This window comes from Bombus huntii, chromosome 13, assembly GCF_024542735.1.
Source record: "Bombus huntii isolate Logan2020A chromosome 13, iyBomHunt1.1, whole genome shotgun sequence".
NCBI classification, from domain to species: Eukaryota; Metazoa; Arthropoda; class Insecta; order Hymenoptera; family Apidae; genus Bombus; species Bombus huntii.
Genome location: NC_066250.1, coordinates 2,625,961 through 2,644,338, shown reverse-complemented (window position 1 = coordinate 2,644,338; position 18,378 = coordinate 2,625,961). Strand labels below are relative to the sequence as shown.

The 18,378-nt window shown below is 48.8% G+C and overlaps 1 protein-coding gene across 2 annotated transcripts in view; it reads right to left on the bottom strand.

Annotated features, from left to right (window-relative positions):
- Window positions 1-3,649: 3,649 nt before the first annotated feature.
- LOC126872575 (zinc finger protein 808) overlaps window positions 3,650-18,378 on the bottom strand; it is a 38,351-nt gene continuing 23,622 nt past the window's right edge. For both annotated transcript variants that reach the window (XM_050632683.1, XM_050632682.1), the window contains exons 7-9: window positions 13,471-13,668; window positions 10,946-11,123; window positions 3,650-6,562 (exon numbers count right to left, since the gene is read on the bottom strand). In XM_050632683.1, the coding sequence (XP_050488640.1) occupies window positions 6,332-6,562; window positions 10,946-11,123; window positions 13,471-13,668 (607 nt within the window). In that variant the 3' untranslated portion in view covers window positions 3,650-6,331. The remainder of the gene's footprint in view (window positions 6,563-10,945; window positions 11,124-13,470; window positions 13,669-18,378) is intronic.

Below are 18,378 nucleotides of genomic sequence, written 5' to 3'. Positions count from 1 at the left end.
AGTCCCGAGAGCGACCTAAACCGATACGTTACTGTACACACGTGGAGCACACGTATAAGGTGGTGGTCGAGCATCGAAGTTCACGAGGATCGGACGCACTAGGGTCCCGCAGATCGTATCTGCCGAGCGAGTTTACGTAGAAATCCGCGTTCTACCGACGAGCCGGACTAACCTAACTTAACCGCTCTCGAACAGTCAGCCCCTTCGGCTTCTGGTATCGCACTACGAATCGTCTGCTGAATCTTTGGCGCATATATTATCGAACACAGAGACTGTCGCGGAACGTTCCCCGCTAGGAATCGTGGAATTGTCTCGGGCGACGATTATCGACTTCGTGTGGCGAAGACTTACCACGGCCAAGGATGCTAAATTGGCCCTAATTCGAATCCAAAGATATTCCACTTACCCTCGTGGTCGTAAACTTTGTACGAAATTCTACGTCAAATATGATCCCGTTGGTTCTCACGGCTTTTTAAAATCGAACTTCCAATTATAGTATAATAGGTTTCTCCTGTTCCTGTTCCTTTAATATTTCTTTTTCCCCTCCCCCGCAACATGGATCGAAGATGCATCGATCGTAAAGTCGAGGAGATCGCGAATACGAAACGCATTCTTCCGTTGCTGCCCGTCTCTTACCCGAAAGCCGTGACGTTTATGGGCCCATATGGTGGTCGCTCGAAGCAAGCTGATCGGTTCATAAAGCATCCGACCGCGATTCTCTGGTAGTCACAAATCAACTCAACTGGATCGTTTGGGCCCAGTGTTTCAGCGGTCTGTGGTGTAACCAGGCTATATCTGTCGGAATGTACCTATGGTCTCGCGCTACTTCACCAAGACAAACGAACGCTCTCAGATAGATACGAATGAACGGTCCCAGAGACAACACCGAACCTTCGTCTTCTTCGTGGTCTCTCGTAACGGACGAGCCGCGGTGTGATACACGTAAAGCGACGCCCTTAAATCACCACGGACCCGAACGCCACATCCTTCCTTCCCTTTCCCTCCCCAGCCCCCTGTTCCCCTTTCCCTGACCGCCCCAAACCCTTCTCCTCATTTCCTTCCCTGGCGACTCCGAAGAAGGCTCACCACGTTGGCCACGTAGAGAACCTTCGGCCTTAAAAGAAAGATGGATTTATAAGGGCCCAACGGCAGGCCACGCACAGTTTCGGCGATTCCTGCTCGCTTCCACTAGCGACTCGCGTTCTCATTCGTCCGACAATTAGGTATAGGACGTACGCAGCGAAAGGCTGCGAGGATGATCGACGGGACAGAGACAAGGGCAGTGACTGTTTCGACGTAATTTTGTTTGTACAAATTTTTGGCAAGTCGGAGTAACGTCGATTTTTATTAATCTATTCGTTTCGTTACATAGGTAGTCAATTATCAAAGTTCGATTTACCAGCGATTTTCATAAGTGCACTTATGTAACGTAAACAGCCAGCGATACAGCGTTATCCCTACTGTCGAGTCTCGTTTATCAGGCATAATCACTCAGACCTGATTCCTTTACCTAATCGCCTTTTCGGCTCTTTATTACTCGTACATCTATCGTTATCGGCTATCGGTTACTTCCGATCTTTCCTAGAATCGATACGATATCTAGCAGTCTTACTATCGGATAAACCCAGACGAAGCTAGCCGGTATGTTTTTCATTTAAAAGGATGCCAATGGTTTCACTCGTATCGACGTGGGTATATACGGTGAAAGATGTAATCGCCGAGAACGGGCAAGATCGATACGATATAGAGCAAATATGACGGCGCGTTAACTGGGAACGCCGGGAGGAAGATTTTCCGATGACATCCCCCTTGGGAGCAGCAAATGCCTCCGCGTCCCCTCTGTGTTCTTTATCACCGTCCCGGAATGCTTGATAACGTTTGATTTGTTTCAATCGTAAATATCAAGACCACGCAATATGGCTCCCTCTTTGTGGGAGGGGAGGGATCGCGTAGGTGGTGTCGATGCAGACTCGCGTAGCCAGGACGTACGCGCTGGCATGCACGAGACACTGCGTCCTAGGCGAGTGCAATAATCGCGTTGCTCGCGTTACCGCTAGAATGATTATTAAACGGTGGCGTGACTCCACGAACCACCGAGGCAACCGGTTTAAACCATCGTCGCTTTTGCGCCCGAATCCACGATTACCCAGTAATTTACACCGCGCGATTCGTCCATTCGTTCGTAATATACGAAAAGCAATCCGTAGGATGAAAAGTTTCCACGTATTGGTGCGGCCGTGGTCGTCGAAGCGAGAGCTTCGACACGTGGTCTTAAATCGCGGAGATACGACGACGCCCGGTGAAGCGAGTCGATGTGGGGAGTAAAGATCGTGGAGTCGCGAACTTGCTATACACGCACGAATGCGCGCATCGTGGTTTTTCAATCGGGTTTCGGCGTATCCTTTAATTCGTCGCTCGAGGATAACACCCCTTCCTACTCTTCGCCACGGTCGTCCGGCCGTGTGCTCGCTCGTACGTGCATCTACGCACACGCGAGCGAGCGCCACGTTTCTGCATTTGCATTCCCGACGCAAGAGCTGCGCGCACGCCGCCAAGACAGGAGGCATCGAATGTTTAATTCAAGATACGTGAGAGTGTCGAGCCCGAGCGAGAGACTGTGAGAGAGAAAGAAGGAGAGCACGGAAGAACAAGACTGCTGCACCGACAGCGTGAGAGAGAGAGAGAGAGAGAGAGAGAGAGACTCTGCGGTATAGGGGTAAGGGCGAAGAGCTACAGAAGTTGCGTGCGTATAAGCGAGTCCTAGAGAGTGTGAGAGAGAGAGAGAGAGAGAGAGAGAGAGAGAGAGAGAGTGCGAGTGAGAGCGAGAGAGAGGCGAGCAAGGAAAGGGAATGGGAAGGAAAGAGAACCGAAAGCGTAGGGTAGCAATTGATGGGACAGGGTGGCGCGTTTGTTGAGCTAATTACTGTAAGGCGAGGCGCTTACGCGCGCCGCTACATACAAACGGCATTAAAGGTGGTGGCCATCAATCCCCGTGGGTCCCCTTTTCCAGTCCTGGCAACTCGCCTCCTCCTATCCTCCGTCGTCTTCCCTACGCGGTGTCTCTCTGTCTCCGGCAACGTCCTTCTCGCAGGCCACGCGGCCCTTCCACGCGATACGGGATTCGTGGTATTAATTGGCGCGATCCTCCGTCCTGGCGATCGTTTCGAAATTTCACGGCTAAAAGAGAAGAACCGACGACCGGTTGTCCGCTGGAAGAAGGAACGGCCGTCGAAAGGAGCGCGGGTGTCGAAACGCTCGACGACCGGGGGCGTTCGGTCATCGAGGTTCGCCAAAGCACAACACGAGGAGTAGGTACCTGCTATGAGAGTCTTGGCGCGACGGTGTGACGCGACATAAATAATCGCAGCCGATAATTAAGATGGCGTTTCGGCGCTTGTGCGTGTACGGGCCGACACCCGCTGTCTCTTCGCGACGTGGCATCGAGCTCACGCGTGTAGACACGCGAGGCCGTGTCCGAGCCATCCAGGGAAAATATATCGTCCGCCCTCGGCCCATTCCGCCTCGATCCTCTACACTCGCTTCGTTCGTCGTTTCGCGGGATAGAATGCCAGCGAATCCTCGCGAACTCTGGGACACCGAATATCGTAACGGGTAAGGGTCCTCTCTTCTCTCTCGGTTCTTTCTTTAGCAACGAACAAAAAAAAGGAGAGTGGGGGGGGGGACGAGGGGAGAAAGGAAGACGACGAGGAAACAGAAGGAGAGAAGAGGAGAAGAGGAGAGGCGAAGCGAGACCGTCGAGTGCCGTATGCGAGAGCTCTGCTGTCACGGTAGAAAGTATTGCGTGGATTCATCTGGATATACCTTGGTACGATCAATCACCTCGCGATTAACCGAACTGCCTACGAAATTGAACTCGAACAGCGTAATTTATAGCGCTTTTTTCGGGATAAGATAAGACGTGGCGGCTGGTGACACGGCCGCTCTACACCGACAAAATCTCCTCGCTTTTAGAACGCGGAGAAGCCGCTTTCGACGAACTGACCGACCAATCACGGCCACGGCCAATCACGATTAATCACCACGATCGTTCGATGACTATCGGCATCCATAAAGTCGCAGCTAACGCAGCTAACCGTTGAAGGTTATTAACTGTCTAAATAAATGACGCGGTGAAGCGACATCGCGAGGGGAATCTCCGGCTGGCAGTGACATAAGTTGCCGAGTGTAATTAGGGGAATAAAGTCCGCGGAATTTCGCGAGCCACGCTGCCCGGCTAAGATCGTAAAGAGGACGAGTGTTCTGGCGTAATCCGAGGCCCGCAGACTCGTTGCGAGAAGGGGCTGCTGCTGCTGCAGAAACGACGAGGACGCGTTGGGGAATGAAGGTGGGGGGCGTCTCGGTGCCGACGTCGTCGTGCCAACCCCACGGGGCGCCAGGCTCGTTATATCTTCATTAAGCGGTGTACCTAACCATCCTGTCGCGACTTCTTAGCACTTTGCAGTTCACACTAATTTCGCGTTACTTTTTCTTTCTACGTATCGGTTTCCTTGTTCCCCGTGATAAACTCGCTATAAAGATGCCCGAAAGACAGCCACGCAGACCTCGTACATTCCCTTTTCGCGCTAGTTTTTACGATTCTTTGCCCGCGTAGACTCGATTCCTTACGGGTCTCTTTATATCTGCTAGCTTTTCGAACATCGTACGGAACGTTAGCCGTTAGCCGCGAACGGTGGACGAGAAGAGCGACGCAGCTTAAAGACTCGCGAGAACGAACTCGCAACGTGTACTAAGTTTCCAAAGATTAACTCAAAGTTACGTGACCGAGTAAACGACGCTCTGGCTAATGCCATACTCGCTTAAAGCAGAATATATATGTACGTACGTTCCGAAATTTGTAGGGGAGGCCGTTATAAGGACACCGCGTGTACCCTGTCAGAGTTATACTCGGACAGAAATAAAGTTAATACGCGCATAAGTCGCCTCTGCATTAGCCGTAGGTTTACCAATAGCTGTAACGCGAATCGTGCCACGATCACACGGTGGTTTCGATGAGCTCTGGTTCGGTCGTTGAATCGATTTAGACGCGGGTCTCGCGGCGAGAGAAGCGGCGCGAGTTTCGCAAGATTTAAGCGCGATCCTTTGTCCGAAGAGTAACGCCCGCGAATTTCGTGCTCGTGTGTCGGAGTAGGCCGTAGGATCGCCATCGGCAAGGAAATTCCAAGTCCCCGAATCGCCGTAAGATCGGGACACGTCGTTATGGGTCCGCGCGCTCTTTCCTCTTCTCCTTGTCCACCCCGGGCCTCTCCCTCACGGTTTGTGTTTCTCAAGCAGGGGACAGAGGCAGCAGAGCAGCATCGGCATCGGCATCAGCATCGGCATCGGCATCGGCATCGGCATCGGTATCGGGGCGGAGGGCCCGGTCCACGGGCAGAAGGAGGACGCGGTCGTAAATATTCGGGCGCCAAATAATGCCGGTTCCGAGCGAGAGCAAGCGACCACGACTGCTGCTCGACCCGTAATGAAGGACATCCTCGTTAATTAGTCAATAAATTATCCTTCGCGCTCACGACGCCCGTGCTCTCTCTCCTCTCTCCGTCTTTCCAGCTCGGTCTCGTCCTTTTTGCCCAGGAGAACTCAAGGGCCGCATACTTTACGACACCTATCTCGCGCGACAGCACGATGCATTTCTCACAATCAGGACCCTCGAAGACGGAAACGCGTCTTGTAAGACGATCCACGAGGTGGTCCGTCGCTGGCTTTCAGCCACGATGAATTTTTCAACGACCGTTTCGTCTCGTTTCGTTCCATTCCCTTCTCTCTCCTTCCCTCTCCCTCTTTCTCTCTCTTTCGTACGCCTCGGTACTTTCGTCCGCTCTTGTCCGCGTTCCCGATATCGTGTAAAGCAAAGACGCGAAACAGTACGATTAGTCGCGAGGGACCGACCGCTCTTCGTAAATTCGTTCGTCACGTTTGTCTTTATTTCTAACGAACGATGGAACGGTATACGTCTACTTCGGTTACACGAGTATGACGAAGCGAAACGTAATACAATGACGACAACTCGCAAACTTACGTACTTGCTGCGTACCGGCGCGTCGAGGAATCCGAGATATCAGCAGGTGGACTCGAACGATTCTCGTAATATCTCGACGCTAGGGACATAAAGATTCGGTCGTGTACGCGTCCAAAGTACGTACCGTGCCACGTGACCGTACATCACTTTAACTATTTCCTGGCACGGTACAGGCCTACCGGTTCGCACGATCACGAACAACGAGAAGCAACGCCGATACCACCAACGTCCAGTGCGCTATGTTCGCCGCTGCTGACGATCCGCGGGATGTATATTCGAACGACGGTTGCGGCGCTTTTAATTCGACTCGTCGCAGTCTCGTCGAACCTTAAAAATCCCGACCACGTAATCGTTCGCGTGGTTAGGAGTTGGAAAAGCGTCGCTGTGCACATCCAAGAGATGCGCGCGAAGCTCTTTCGCGAAATTCGTCTGGAACGGCTCCGGGTTGTCTTCTTGGCAAACGTCGCATTCGTAGATCGTCTTGCCCGGATGCAGGTTCGTGGACAACACGTGTTTCCTCAGGTTTTCCTGCAACAAACACCATTACTATCAGCCTTGTTGTTATTCAAAGGTATGTAACTCTTTGGTGTACGATTCGATTACGAGTAGTTTGTAGGTGACGATACTCTTTTAGTATCGTAACTGAAGGAAGATCGCGAGCTTATCTATATATCTATATATCATAGTCGTTTATTAAAGTGATCAGTGATAGTGCAGCGAGCTTTTTTGATGCAGAAAATTACGATTTCTTCTGAATGACACTGACGCGTTTAATCCGAGACGGGGCGGTATTTCAGGATAACGCGATAGCAAAGTGACAAGGTATATAATAATTAAACTTCACCAGTTCATTCTGTGAATAGAAACAAGAAAAGAAATATTGTACGAGCGTACGTTTGCAAACGCTTTGTAAAAGACTTATTAAAGAAATACGAAACCTGAAGACAATCGACGAATAGTATGATGAAAGATGGTTTGGTCGGGGAGGTTGCATCGTTTGGTCCGCGAGATCGTCGCATCTTACGCTATTGATAGACATCGTAGAAGAATTGATTCGAGACAAGAACTGACAGAAAGTATTCGACGATGAGAAGCAAAATAAGCATCGAATTCGCAGAGTGACGCAAACATCTAACTCGAATCGATTAGTTTCCGCATTTCTTGCGTAATGTTTCTTTCCTGTTTCTACTCACAAAGCAAACTACCGAAATTCGATCGTTTAAAACCTCCTTCGACCAACGGACGAACATCTGTCCGTGTTATCCACTGAAAGCTACAATCAGTATCTTATTTGGCACATATCGTAGTTTCCCTGTATCGCGTGTCTTATGGTCGTATGCATCTTAAATGTCCCACGAATGCATAAAAATCCTCGTTCTATCTATAATAAGCGCGGATGTTTTTCGTAGCCACTGCATAATGCAACGAGGATCCAAAAGACGCGTGAAACTGACAACTAGCGAAACTAGATCGCAACAAATCGAACCGAAGATGTACGCAGAATGCAAAGGGAGAGTGCAAAGGGAGAGGCAAGGCAAAACGACGAATCGTTTCACGATGTCACCGTAGCGGGAAAGATTGGCGCGGGATTAAACAGCGTGGTCGGATAGGTGAACAGCGTGAACACGCGCGACATTCGGGAAGTCGAGGACGTTGGTGATGGAGTCAGAGTGTGTGGATTCGGTGTCGAGGAACGTTCAGGACGATCTTTCGCTGGTATCGGTCGACGGTGAATACCTGCGACCAGAATCGGTCTGCCGCAAACCGGACGCGTTCATTGGCTATGCCATGGAGCATTTAAAGGCGCTTTACCCTCTCGAGCTAAGTAGCTGGCCGTAGTCGTAAACATCTTCCTACCAGGCGGGCTTATACGAGCCGTTGATGGCAACGGCAACATCAAATTTAATTTCCCATAAGTAAATCTTTCTGCACGAGCAGCGCTCCGTGACGGTCTCTCGGATAAAGACCCGTTCACACCGTCATGGGCGGTCGTGCACCTCTGCGCGAAACGCTTTCTACAAGCCCGCGGAAAGTGTGCGCCGTCACGCAAATCGCTAGTATACGCTTTTCATTAATCCGATCGATTCCGATTCCTTCGGATATAATTTTCTGTTGCATCGAGACCGTACACGCTCGTCTGTATGTTACCGGCCGTAGAATACCCCGTTTTACGAGGCTTCGTTCTAGGATTTCAAATCGCCGCGCTTTATCTTCCTTCTTCTTTATTTCTTTCGGGATTCCAGCCGGTTCGGGGTCATATTAATTTCCTTCTACCTGTAGACTACTGTATCGTAACTCGAACGTAAATGTTTCTCCTAACGTATGTATATATGTATATATACGTATATACGTAGAGATATACATAACGCATGTATATATATATATATATATATATATATATATATATATATATATATTTATACGTATGTAACACTTCTATGGGAATTATCGAATATACAGGAAGGAAGAAAGAAAAAAAGAAACGTTCGATATTCTGTTGGCCGGCCGCTGACCGAGGAGGATTGTAAAATTGTAAGCGCAAACTGCCGGGATCTTTAACCCAGATCAAGATTTTATCGATGAGATATCCAATGGATGCGCGTTTCCACTTTTTACTCGATAACTAATAAATTCCGGCCAACGTTTATCCCGTTGCGTATCCCAGCCCGTCCGAAACCATCCCTTCAGGTAAATTTCCACCCAAGATACCGAATAAATCGATCGTATCGCTTCCATTCGATCGCCTACCGCAAACGCCCGATCGGTGGGAATTATTAAATCTTTATTATTTCGACTCGCCATTACTTACCGTGGGGCGGGGGCCAAGTCGGCAAGAAAATTGAAGAGGCAGATAAAAAACGATGGCAGTCGGGAGGAGATGAGAGGAGATGCGTGGAAACGCGTAGCGAATCCTAAACCAACCAATGCCTTCGAGAATTATCATTAACGCTACCACCACGTTGTTAGGCAGAGCTACAGTATCTCGGACAAGGCGAAATGTAATTTTTCCTAATGATATCACGAATTAAGCAAAAAAAAAAAAAAAAAAAAGAGAACACAGCGATTAAAAATTCACTCGCCGTTCTTCTCGCGATTGCTTCTTTTTTCCTTCGTCTGTACGAGTAACAATTTCGTTCGTGTTTTCTTCAAATAGTCGATTAAATTAATATTATTATTAATTTCGTATAAAACCCATCGAATCGAGAAGCGTCTCGTTCGATCCATTTGTTTACCTCTCGATAAAACATCTTTCACTGTCGATCGAAAAGGGTTAAAGTATCGATCTGCTTCGTTTCTTCCGTACGAACGAATCGCTTCCTGACCAAGATTTTCTATAATTCCAATTAAAAGTCGATAAACGCCACCTAAGTCCGGTCACGTCGTCGATACGACCGATTAAAACACGAAAGAGCCATAGATAAAAGAATCGTTGTATCGAAGGAGATGGAGTATCCTGGTGACGAGTTAACTCGTTCTTCCGCGGGTTAACAGCTTGAAATCTCAGCAAATAAACATCGTACTCGATATCGTCCGCGAGCTAAATCGATTCTTACATCCTCGTCCCGATTTTTCATCTCGTGGCTGACGTACGAACTCGAATCCGATCGGGTACGAATTTAATCGTTCGTTCGATTGCCGATCGTAATCGTAATATTACGATACCGGCGAAACGGCCGACCGATCTTATCCCCGGAAGAACGAAAACGAGCAAAACGAGCCCAGAAGCTGCCACGTCTTCCGTACAGTTACATACGACTCGATACAATTCAGAAGTGCCTACCTGCTGTATCATTATCGATGCAAGACGTACACCGTTCGCAATTCTCCGTGCCGCGAGATTACCTTGGCTCAAGTTATCCCAGGCTGAGAGCCACTGGAATGAGTTTATGTCGCTATCAAAGAGACACGGAGCCCTCGTATGCGAGTCGCATCCTAACTAAAGCTTCAAAGGGCATTAGCATACCGGCCGCTCGGTATGACTGGGCCGTGCGTGTGTGGGCATCCAGTGAGCACAATTAACTCGTTATCTTATCGCGCCTCGGTGGCGGCAGAGGCGGCGGCATGGTCCAAACGTTAAGGTGTACTTTGCTTAATTTACGCCGCAGAGTCACCGCGGCTACAAAAATTGAACTGCGAGTCAACCTTTCTACCGTGTACAGCCGTAACAGTTGGCAATACGAGACCGATCTTTCCGTTTCGATTCGACCCGCGTTCGAAAGGGGTTGTCGCAGCAAGGATGCAGCTGCAACGAGTAACCGTAAAATCTGAGATTTCATATTGCAAACGTTATTCGAGCCGATCGGAAGTCACATCGATCGAGTCGGCAAATTGAAAAATACGGGAGAACGATGATATCGCAAACGTTGTTTCATAGATCTACTTTCAAGTTTACCATTGCTCGTGTACTTTTTTTTTGGTATCGCCACGAGTGAATTTATGGAAGTATATCGTATGGAATTAAGAAATTAATCGAAAGTGGAATTTGGCCAGTTTGGTTACCGAGAGGCTGATTTATGAGTCGATATGGAAAATATTTGCTTGTTACTTTCCATCGATATTACACCGTACCGATGCCCCGTGACTTTCTTCTTTAGACTAATTATTGCATTTATAAAAGCTAGCCTATGGCCGCGGAACAACTAATTCTGATTGCACCTTGTCTCACGCTACTCGCAAATCTCCAACGCTTTGCGTCTCCTACGATTTTTCAAATTTCCTTTTCCTAAATCAGAGCTACATCTTACGAATCGATATATTTCGCAAAAAGTGTATCGTATACGTGGACTTTCGTTACGTTTCGTGCAATTTTCTGCTCTACGATACTTTGAGTTTAATCACGTGGCTTTATTTACCTCGATTAACTCGACACGATGCTCGCAGTATAGATCCTTAGCAACTGGTTCGACTTACCAAGTTGTTGCTGGCGTACGGACAATGACGACACTTGTATGGCTTTGTGCCCGTGTGGAGACGCACGTGCCGCTGCAAATGAGAAGCGAGCTTCGTTTTAAAAGCGCAACCACTGTAGGGACATGCGCGAAGTTCTGATTTCGCCGCGTTCCCTGCTTCTTCGTGCCGAGTGCAGTGTCTGCAACAAAGAATTCGCAAGTCATGTTTACACGACCCACTCTCGGTTACGCATTCCAGCTTATCGACTTTGACGAACCCGGGCTACGCTACTCGGCGTACTAAAATTTACGTCTACAGCTACGATCGAATCTACGTGTAAATTTAAATGCGAATGTACGTGCGAATTTGTTTGATCTTAAACGCGAACGCGAGACGATCGATGGGAGCTGGTTGGCATTCGGCGTTCGAAACGTAGTTTATCGGTAGTCGACTTTTTCTCTCGCGTCTCGCGTTCCATCAGAGCAGAGGGCAAGAAGGAAGGACACGCAGTTGGGAAAAAACGCGGTACCATCGACGAGTTCATCGTCGTATCAGGGCCGGTGATTATGAACGATGCGATATGCGTGCGCGATATTGCGAGGGAGCCATTGGCCATGGTTACGTGTATATCAGGTTCGAAATGCGTGACACGTTTAATTAAAATCCTCTGTGATTTACTCCGCCGCACAGAGCGAGGCCGAAAGAGAGGGAGAAAGATCGGCGCTGGGAGAAAGAGGGAAAGGTGACAGTACAGGACAGCGACGAAAAAAGAGAACGAAAGGAAAACGTGGAAAGGGGAAGAACAGGGTATGGAAAGAGCGAAAGAGAGGGAGAGCAGGACGCAGCTAGAGAGACGAGAGTTTAGGGGGAGGTAGAGCGTAGAGAAGGCGCAGGTGGGAGAGAAAGAGAGACCCGTGACACTCTGTGGCTGCGTTGAGTTCGACTCACGTAGTAAGTACTCAATTCGCGATGAAATATCGCGCCGACCATCGCCATGCGGACGATCATAACGGGTTGCCCGCACTTGGCCGACTGCTGCACGCAACTTCCGCTTTCGTCGCTCTTTCCCTCTCTGTCTCGTTCTCTCTTTCTCGTTTCGCTTTTCGCCCCTTTCGTTTCTCTCTTCGTACTCTCTGTTTCCTCCCCTTTTTCCTCTCTGGCCATTCGTTTGGCAAAAGAGAAAAAGCGCAAAACAGTTGAAACGAACAACGAATCAAACGAGATGAAATTTATTAGAGGTCTTGCCCGATACAATGTCCTTAATAAGACTTAATTTAAATCGAATCGCTGGCGTTCGTGCGTAATCTACGAGGCGCACGCATCGCATATTTCCCGGTGCTAGTGTCCAACCACCTGTCTGCTCGGACAACTAAGAATCAATCGATTAATCCGATTAAAACGCGCGTACGTAGGATACCGGCGTACGTTCGTCGAATAATTAGCGTTTCGCTCTGCCGCGCCCCTTTCGCTCGCTTTCCCTCGAATCTTTTCAGTTATCCGAGAATTTGTTCGATTCGAAGAAGATACGAAGCGATCGTCGTTGATACGCCTGACCTGCGGTCCGAACGTTGTACCAAAGATTCTGTTAACGCTTCAAATTTTTCATTATCGGAAAATTTATTCAATTCGAAAGAAACAGGCGGGAATCGTTACCGATCTATGCCCGATCTTTCGTCCGAACTTTGCGGCAAAACTTTTCCCAAACGAAACATCGAAATACAGAAAGTTTCAGCTGAATTTAAGGTGAGTTCGAGAGAGAAAAAATTCGGCAGAGTTCCATCATCGGATCTGAACAGAGTCGCGGGATGTGTCGTAAGTTTCCTCGTAGCTTCGATTATAAAATAAATACGATGCATCAGCGCGAATGGAAAATTGCATGGAAAAGAGGAAAGGTGCGCCACGAAACGTGTACGGACTTGCGGTATAGATAAAATAAATTGTATCGATAATATTGGACGATAATATATTCGAGATTCCTGAATCGTGTGGCGACCGAGGGATCACGTGCGCGTACCAAGTGGCGCGTCTTCGGGCTCAAAGTACTACTACGCCCATAGCAATTAATTTTCTACTTCCGCAAAGACATCGATCACGCGTCGTACATACGCGATCCACGAGCACGATGAACAAGACGGAGGTTTGCATCATTCCCAGCGGGAATCTTGATTATAATTAATGCTGAATCCGACGTCGAATATTAACGAACGAATTTCTGCGTTTCGTTGCTTGTCTCATTTATTCCGCGATTCCCTTTATTCCACCGAATAAAGTAACACGAACGTACGAGAAGCGTACATCGTTGGTGTACAAAATACGTGTGCTTGGTCGATAAGAAAATTCGGATCGCTTTTCTCATTGCACTTGTTCCACCTATTGCATCGAGCTGGTTAATTCGGAATTAACGCTACAAGCACGAAGAATACAATTTGCCACGCGAAACAGTTTTCTAAGATGAGAATTTTCTGTAAGGAGGCAAAAGCGTGAATTGGCTGTTTGGAATTTCTCGTCGATGAGATACGATAACGATTACAGGAATTTGTACGTACCGGCGTAGCTGAGTTTTCGTTTTGGCCGCGTAAGAACAATCGGAGCACTTGTATCGTCTATTAGACGGCGTGCTGTCGTGTACCAAGGTTCTGTGCGATCTCAATTCGGAGGCTGTTCGGAGCACCGTTGGACAGCCCGGAAGTCCGCACTTGTACTTTTTCCCAGCGTGGCGCAGCATATGCTGTCGCAGCGAGTGTCTGAAAGAAAAGAGAAATGGTTGTTGGATGAGAAACCATTCGTATACGGGTGTTTAGCGTGTTCTAAATATATTTCGCCGTAGAATTCGTATAATTTTTCGAATACCGAGAGTGGAACGATTGGCCGACACGACGACGCGCGGAATAATGATTTCGCGACTTAAAGGGACACGTTTTCGTTAAATTCAACGCGTAATAAGACAGCACAATGGCCCAACGAATGCATGGTACGCGTGTGACCATCGGCTGTTCGCACGCCATACGATCCGATCGCAGCTGTTGCATCCTATATCAACCTGCCGGCGAGCGCACACAAGAGCTGCACTTTAAATAGTTTCTGTCAAGAGGTGACGATCTATACGGTTACTGAACTTATACAACCAGATAGTCGAGCAACTCGACGAGTTCGCGTTCCTACTCTAGTTTCGCTACCGACATTGCCTCCTTCCTCGTTTCTTTTCCGATGCGACAGTTACTCTTGGCGAATGGTCGCACTGGAAATGTTGCACGGGTCCGTGCCATCCGTGTAAATGCGAAAACCGCGAACCAGGTAGCGACTTGGCGAATAGAAGAGGGGACGAATGAACGGCAGGAAAACGACAGAGAAGGCACGGGTAATACCGGCATTCCTCGGCACGTATAAAACTAAGCGAAAGCTCGTCGATGTTATCGAAATCGGCAGCAAATTTCCGAACGTGGTAGCCACGATCTTCGCGTACGTATCTCTCGGTGCTGTATCGAGATCTTTGCGAACGAACGTGGTCACCGGCGCAGGGAAACCTACCGCGGTAACAGAACGAAGGACACGGATTTTTCGAGATGGCAGCTCGACGATACCGGCAGCGGGCTCTCCGCGAGCGCGCAACAGAACGAACGCAGTGCCAGGATCCGAACGTGGACGAAGGACAGGCGGATCGAAGAAGAAAATCAAAGAAAAAGGGACGCGGAGGAGGACAGGGATTCGAAGCGGACGAAAGAAAGAAAAGGACAGAGACGAAGAACGGCAGAAGCAGAAGAGAGGCTACGAGATCTGGGCCGTCCTAGAGGGAGTCCCGGCCTACCCAATTGGCTACGCAAGTGTAACGGCAACTTTTACAATGTCAGGATATACACGCCCTCGCACGAGCTTAGGACGTACCTTCTCTTACACCTGCACTCGAATAGTCTTTGCAAGTACGTTGCCGTGTCACCCGTTGCACCAACCTCTGCACCCACTCGCCAAGCTACGCTTCTTCTTCGCCTCTTGTTTCCTTCGCGACCCCTGTCCGTTCTCTTCGCGCGACTTTTTTACCAGGCTCGTACTGCCGGTCAAGGACAAGTCGTATTCGAGCAGATCGGCCGGAAAGCCTACCGCTACGGCAGCCAATCGTCGAAACAAATTGACCGATCCTTCGAGAACGAACGCACGCCACGTATCCTTCGTGCTATAGAAAGGATATAGTTATGATCGACTCGTACGCGTTACGCAAGACAACTCTTTGTACGCAAACTCTTTTCGATCGAATTTATGTTAACAGATTCCGTTTTTCTTCTTTTTCTTTGTTTTTTTTTTTTTTTTTTTTTTCACATGGAAGGAAATGGAAGCGGCTATGGAAGGAAATTAAGGAACGCAAGGATTCGCTCGATATTCTTGTCGTCGTTTTTTCTGCCGCCGAGACTCTGGAATTTTATGACATTCGAAGACGTTCAAGCGTTTACAACATTACGACGAATTATTGCCTGGTCCTTAATGGGTCAACCTGTTAACCGAGTTTTCCTTTAACTAGAAACTTTTATAATCAGGAATTGAAAGTTAATAAAAGCATAATTTATTTCCAGTATAAACTTTCTATCGTATAGTAATTGCTGCATTTGTAAAAATTAATTTGCCGCTGCGAAACAACTAGTTTCCGAGTTCTGCTCGAACGCCTCGTCTCTTTTTATGTCTTTTCGAGTCTCTGTTTCGGTGATCGAAACCCGCGCATTTTCAAGCTTCGCCAATTTTACGACTATCGTATTATCCCTGCCAAGAGTGCCATTTACTTTCCATTGTACTTTGTTGCCATATCGAAAGTCATCGTTCCACTGACTTCGAGGAAAAATCGCGATGTTAATAAGATACTACGTTTTACGCCGAATTTATAAACTTAACGCGTACGACTATCTGCTGCGCATAGATTGCCTTTAGTTTCGACGATTGTTTCAGTCGCGAGCGTCCAGCTATTCGTATTTAGTAGAAATTAAATACCTTTGTCGCTTTTGTTTTCCAGTTATATCGTTACGATTGCGATCATTCGCACCGTGTGTCTTAGAAAATTTGCTAGATGCTGATAAATGCAATAAACGAGCGGCAGTGGGTTGTCTCAAAAACGTGTTGATACACGTTGCATCGTTAGTCGTCTTCCTTCGTAAAAGGATGTAACGCAACACTGGCATTAATAAATTTAGGAAACATTTATGTACATAATAATAAGCTTCTAGGTAAAAAAGATATCGATATAGCGCATTATATGCATCTGTGTTTTCTCACGGTTGCTAAACATAGCGAGGAGAAACAGCGGAGGAGAGTAACCTCGGTCGTTGAGCAATACTCGAAACGTATTATAGACGTCTAGACGATCGTCACGCGTAGGATTGGCGAAGAAAGTGCAAACTCCCGCCGCGAAATCGTCCATCAATGTATTTATCGCGCTTTCGATTCGAATTCGCGGAGGAGTGGAAGGGTAATTCGAACAAAAGGTAAAAATTTGTCGGGACGAAGCGAACGCCGAGACGGCGTCGAGGAACGCGTCGCCGCGGTGAATTATAGCGTTGGGAAATCTCGTGTTGCCGGCCCATTCCGGGGGATTGGAATTCCGATAGAACAATATTAATATGGTGGTCGACAAAAGCGCGTCTCGCGGCAACGACATTGACGAAAGAGGGACGGAGGAGGTTAAAATACGAGGGAAAGAGAGAGGAGACACGTTCTCGGCGTGTGTTTCGGTGGAATGTCGCAGGCGTGACAAGAGGCCGTTAAGAAGAGTCTCGGTCCGATTGGGTAAGCGGATGCGGTCACTCCGGATGATTTAGCGCGACGTCCACCGTCATCTCGTGAAATATGCGCCGGTCCGGCTCGAGGTCATTTAAAAGTCTAATCCGCGGCGGTACGATCGTCGTTATATTCGTCAATAACGGCGGCGATACGTTGCCTCGAGTACTCGCGAACCCAAAGAACGCGCACGGACGTCGCAACCGCCATGATATCCTTCTCGTCTCTGGCGAATCGATCGATGGACGTAAATCGCGTACGCGACGATAGCCGTTCGACGATACGTAGAGTAGAAGGAGCAACGAGTTGCAATTTTCAAGGCAAGATTGGCAAAAAACTGGAACTCTTTGGTTTAAGGGAGACGACGAGCTAGTTGGCAGAGAAAGGTGCAACAGTCGGATCGAGTGGAGTCGATCACAGAACGAGGCGAGTATTCGCGTTCGTTCACGAAGCTAAAGTCAGACAGGATATAGCGACGTACAGGTTAATATAGCCTCGATCGTTCTGGGATGGGAATGGCGGAGCCAGCGCGGCGATCGTGTACTATCCGAGAGGAGGGAAGCGGATGAGAGCGAGCGAGCACGGGCATTAATTAAAAAGGTTGCGCATTAAAATGATTTGTTTTAATTGGCTGAACGCGCTGAGGTATTTATGGCCTCGCGGTCCTTCGCTCGGTCTGTCGGTCTGCGGCCTCTACAACGAACGTCGACTCGGACTCGACTTCTTCTTCTGCCTCTCCTTCTCTTCCTCCTCCCCGATTCCCCTTCCCCGATGCTTTCTCGGCTCGTTTTCTCTTCGCCTTCCTCGCCTTTCTCGCCTTCCTCGCCTTCCACGTCCTCCACGCCTTCCTCGCCTTCCTCACCGACAGTCTTTCCTGCCGTGCCAAGTCCTTCGCGGCCTAGTCCCCTCCGCCCCTGACCTCTTCGATTATCTCGAAATCGGACGATCGTTCATTCCGACTAGCCACGAGAGCTAAAAGCCGATTCTCTTCTGGCGTACAGCAGAACCGAGGGCGATTCATAAATATCGAGCCACGACAAGTGGATCTTTATTACCAGGAATGATTTACGCGCGACTTGGCCGAGCTCTTTCTTCGACTCTGTCACCGACGCGACATATCTACGAGGCTAGCCTGCCCCCATCCTCGAAACTGGCAAGTCGCTTCTTTCCGTAATTTAACAACGTTTCCCTTTTCTTTCACTCTCTCTCTCTCTCTCTCTCTCTCTCTCTCCCTTTCTCTCCCTTTTTCTTTACTCTCCGTAGCTCTTCCTCTAACGGTTCGCCTGGCTCGTTTCGGTTAGACAACGAGATGGTCCTCGGTTTCGTTCAACTACGTACGAGACACGCGAACCTGGCGAACCGCGAATCGCGAAGAGAGCCGAGCGTGCAAGAGGGAAACTCGCCGCGATATCAAGCGAAGCGGCCGAACGAAGAAACGAACGGTTAAAAGGTAAATACTCGCAGAGCCTACGGCTCGCTGGAGAGTCGAGGCTGCCGCGGTGGGTGGAATCAACGTTTCCAGCGGACGATGGCTAAGGTGGGATCGTGATGGGCCGTGATGGTGGTGTGGCCGTGGAACGATGCCGAAGAGGAGGCAGGACCAAAGTGAACCGAAGGTGATGCATGGCCGACGGTTTCTACGGCGGGGCCGCAGACGAAGAAATAAAGAATAAGAAGAATATCCGCTTCGTCGGGTCCAG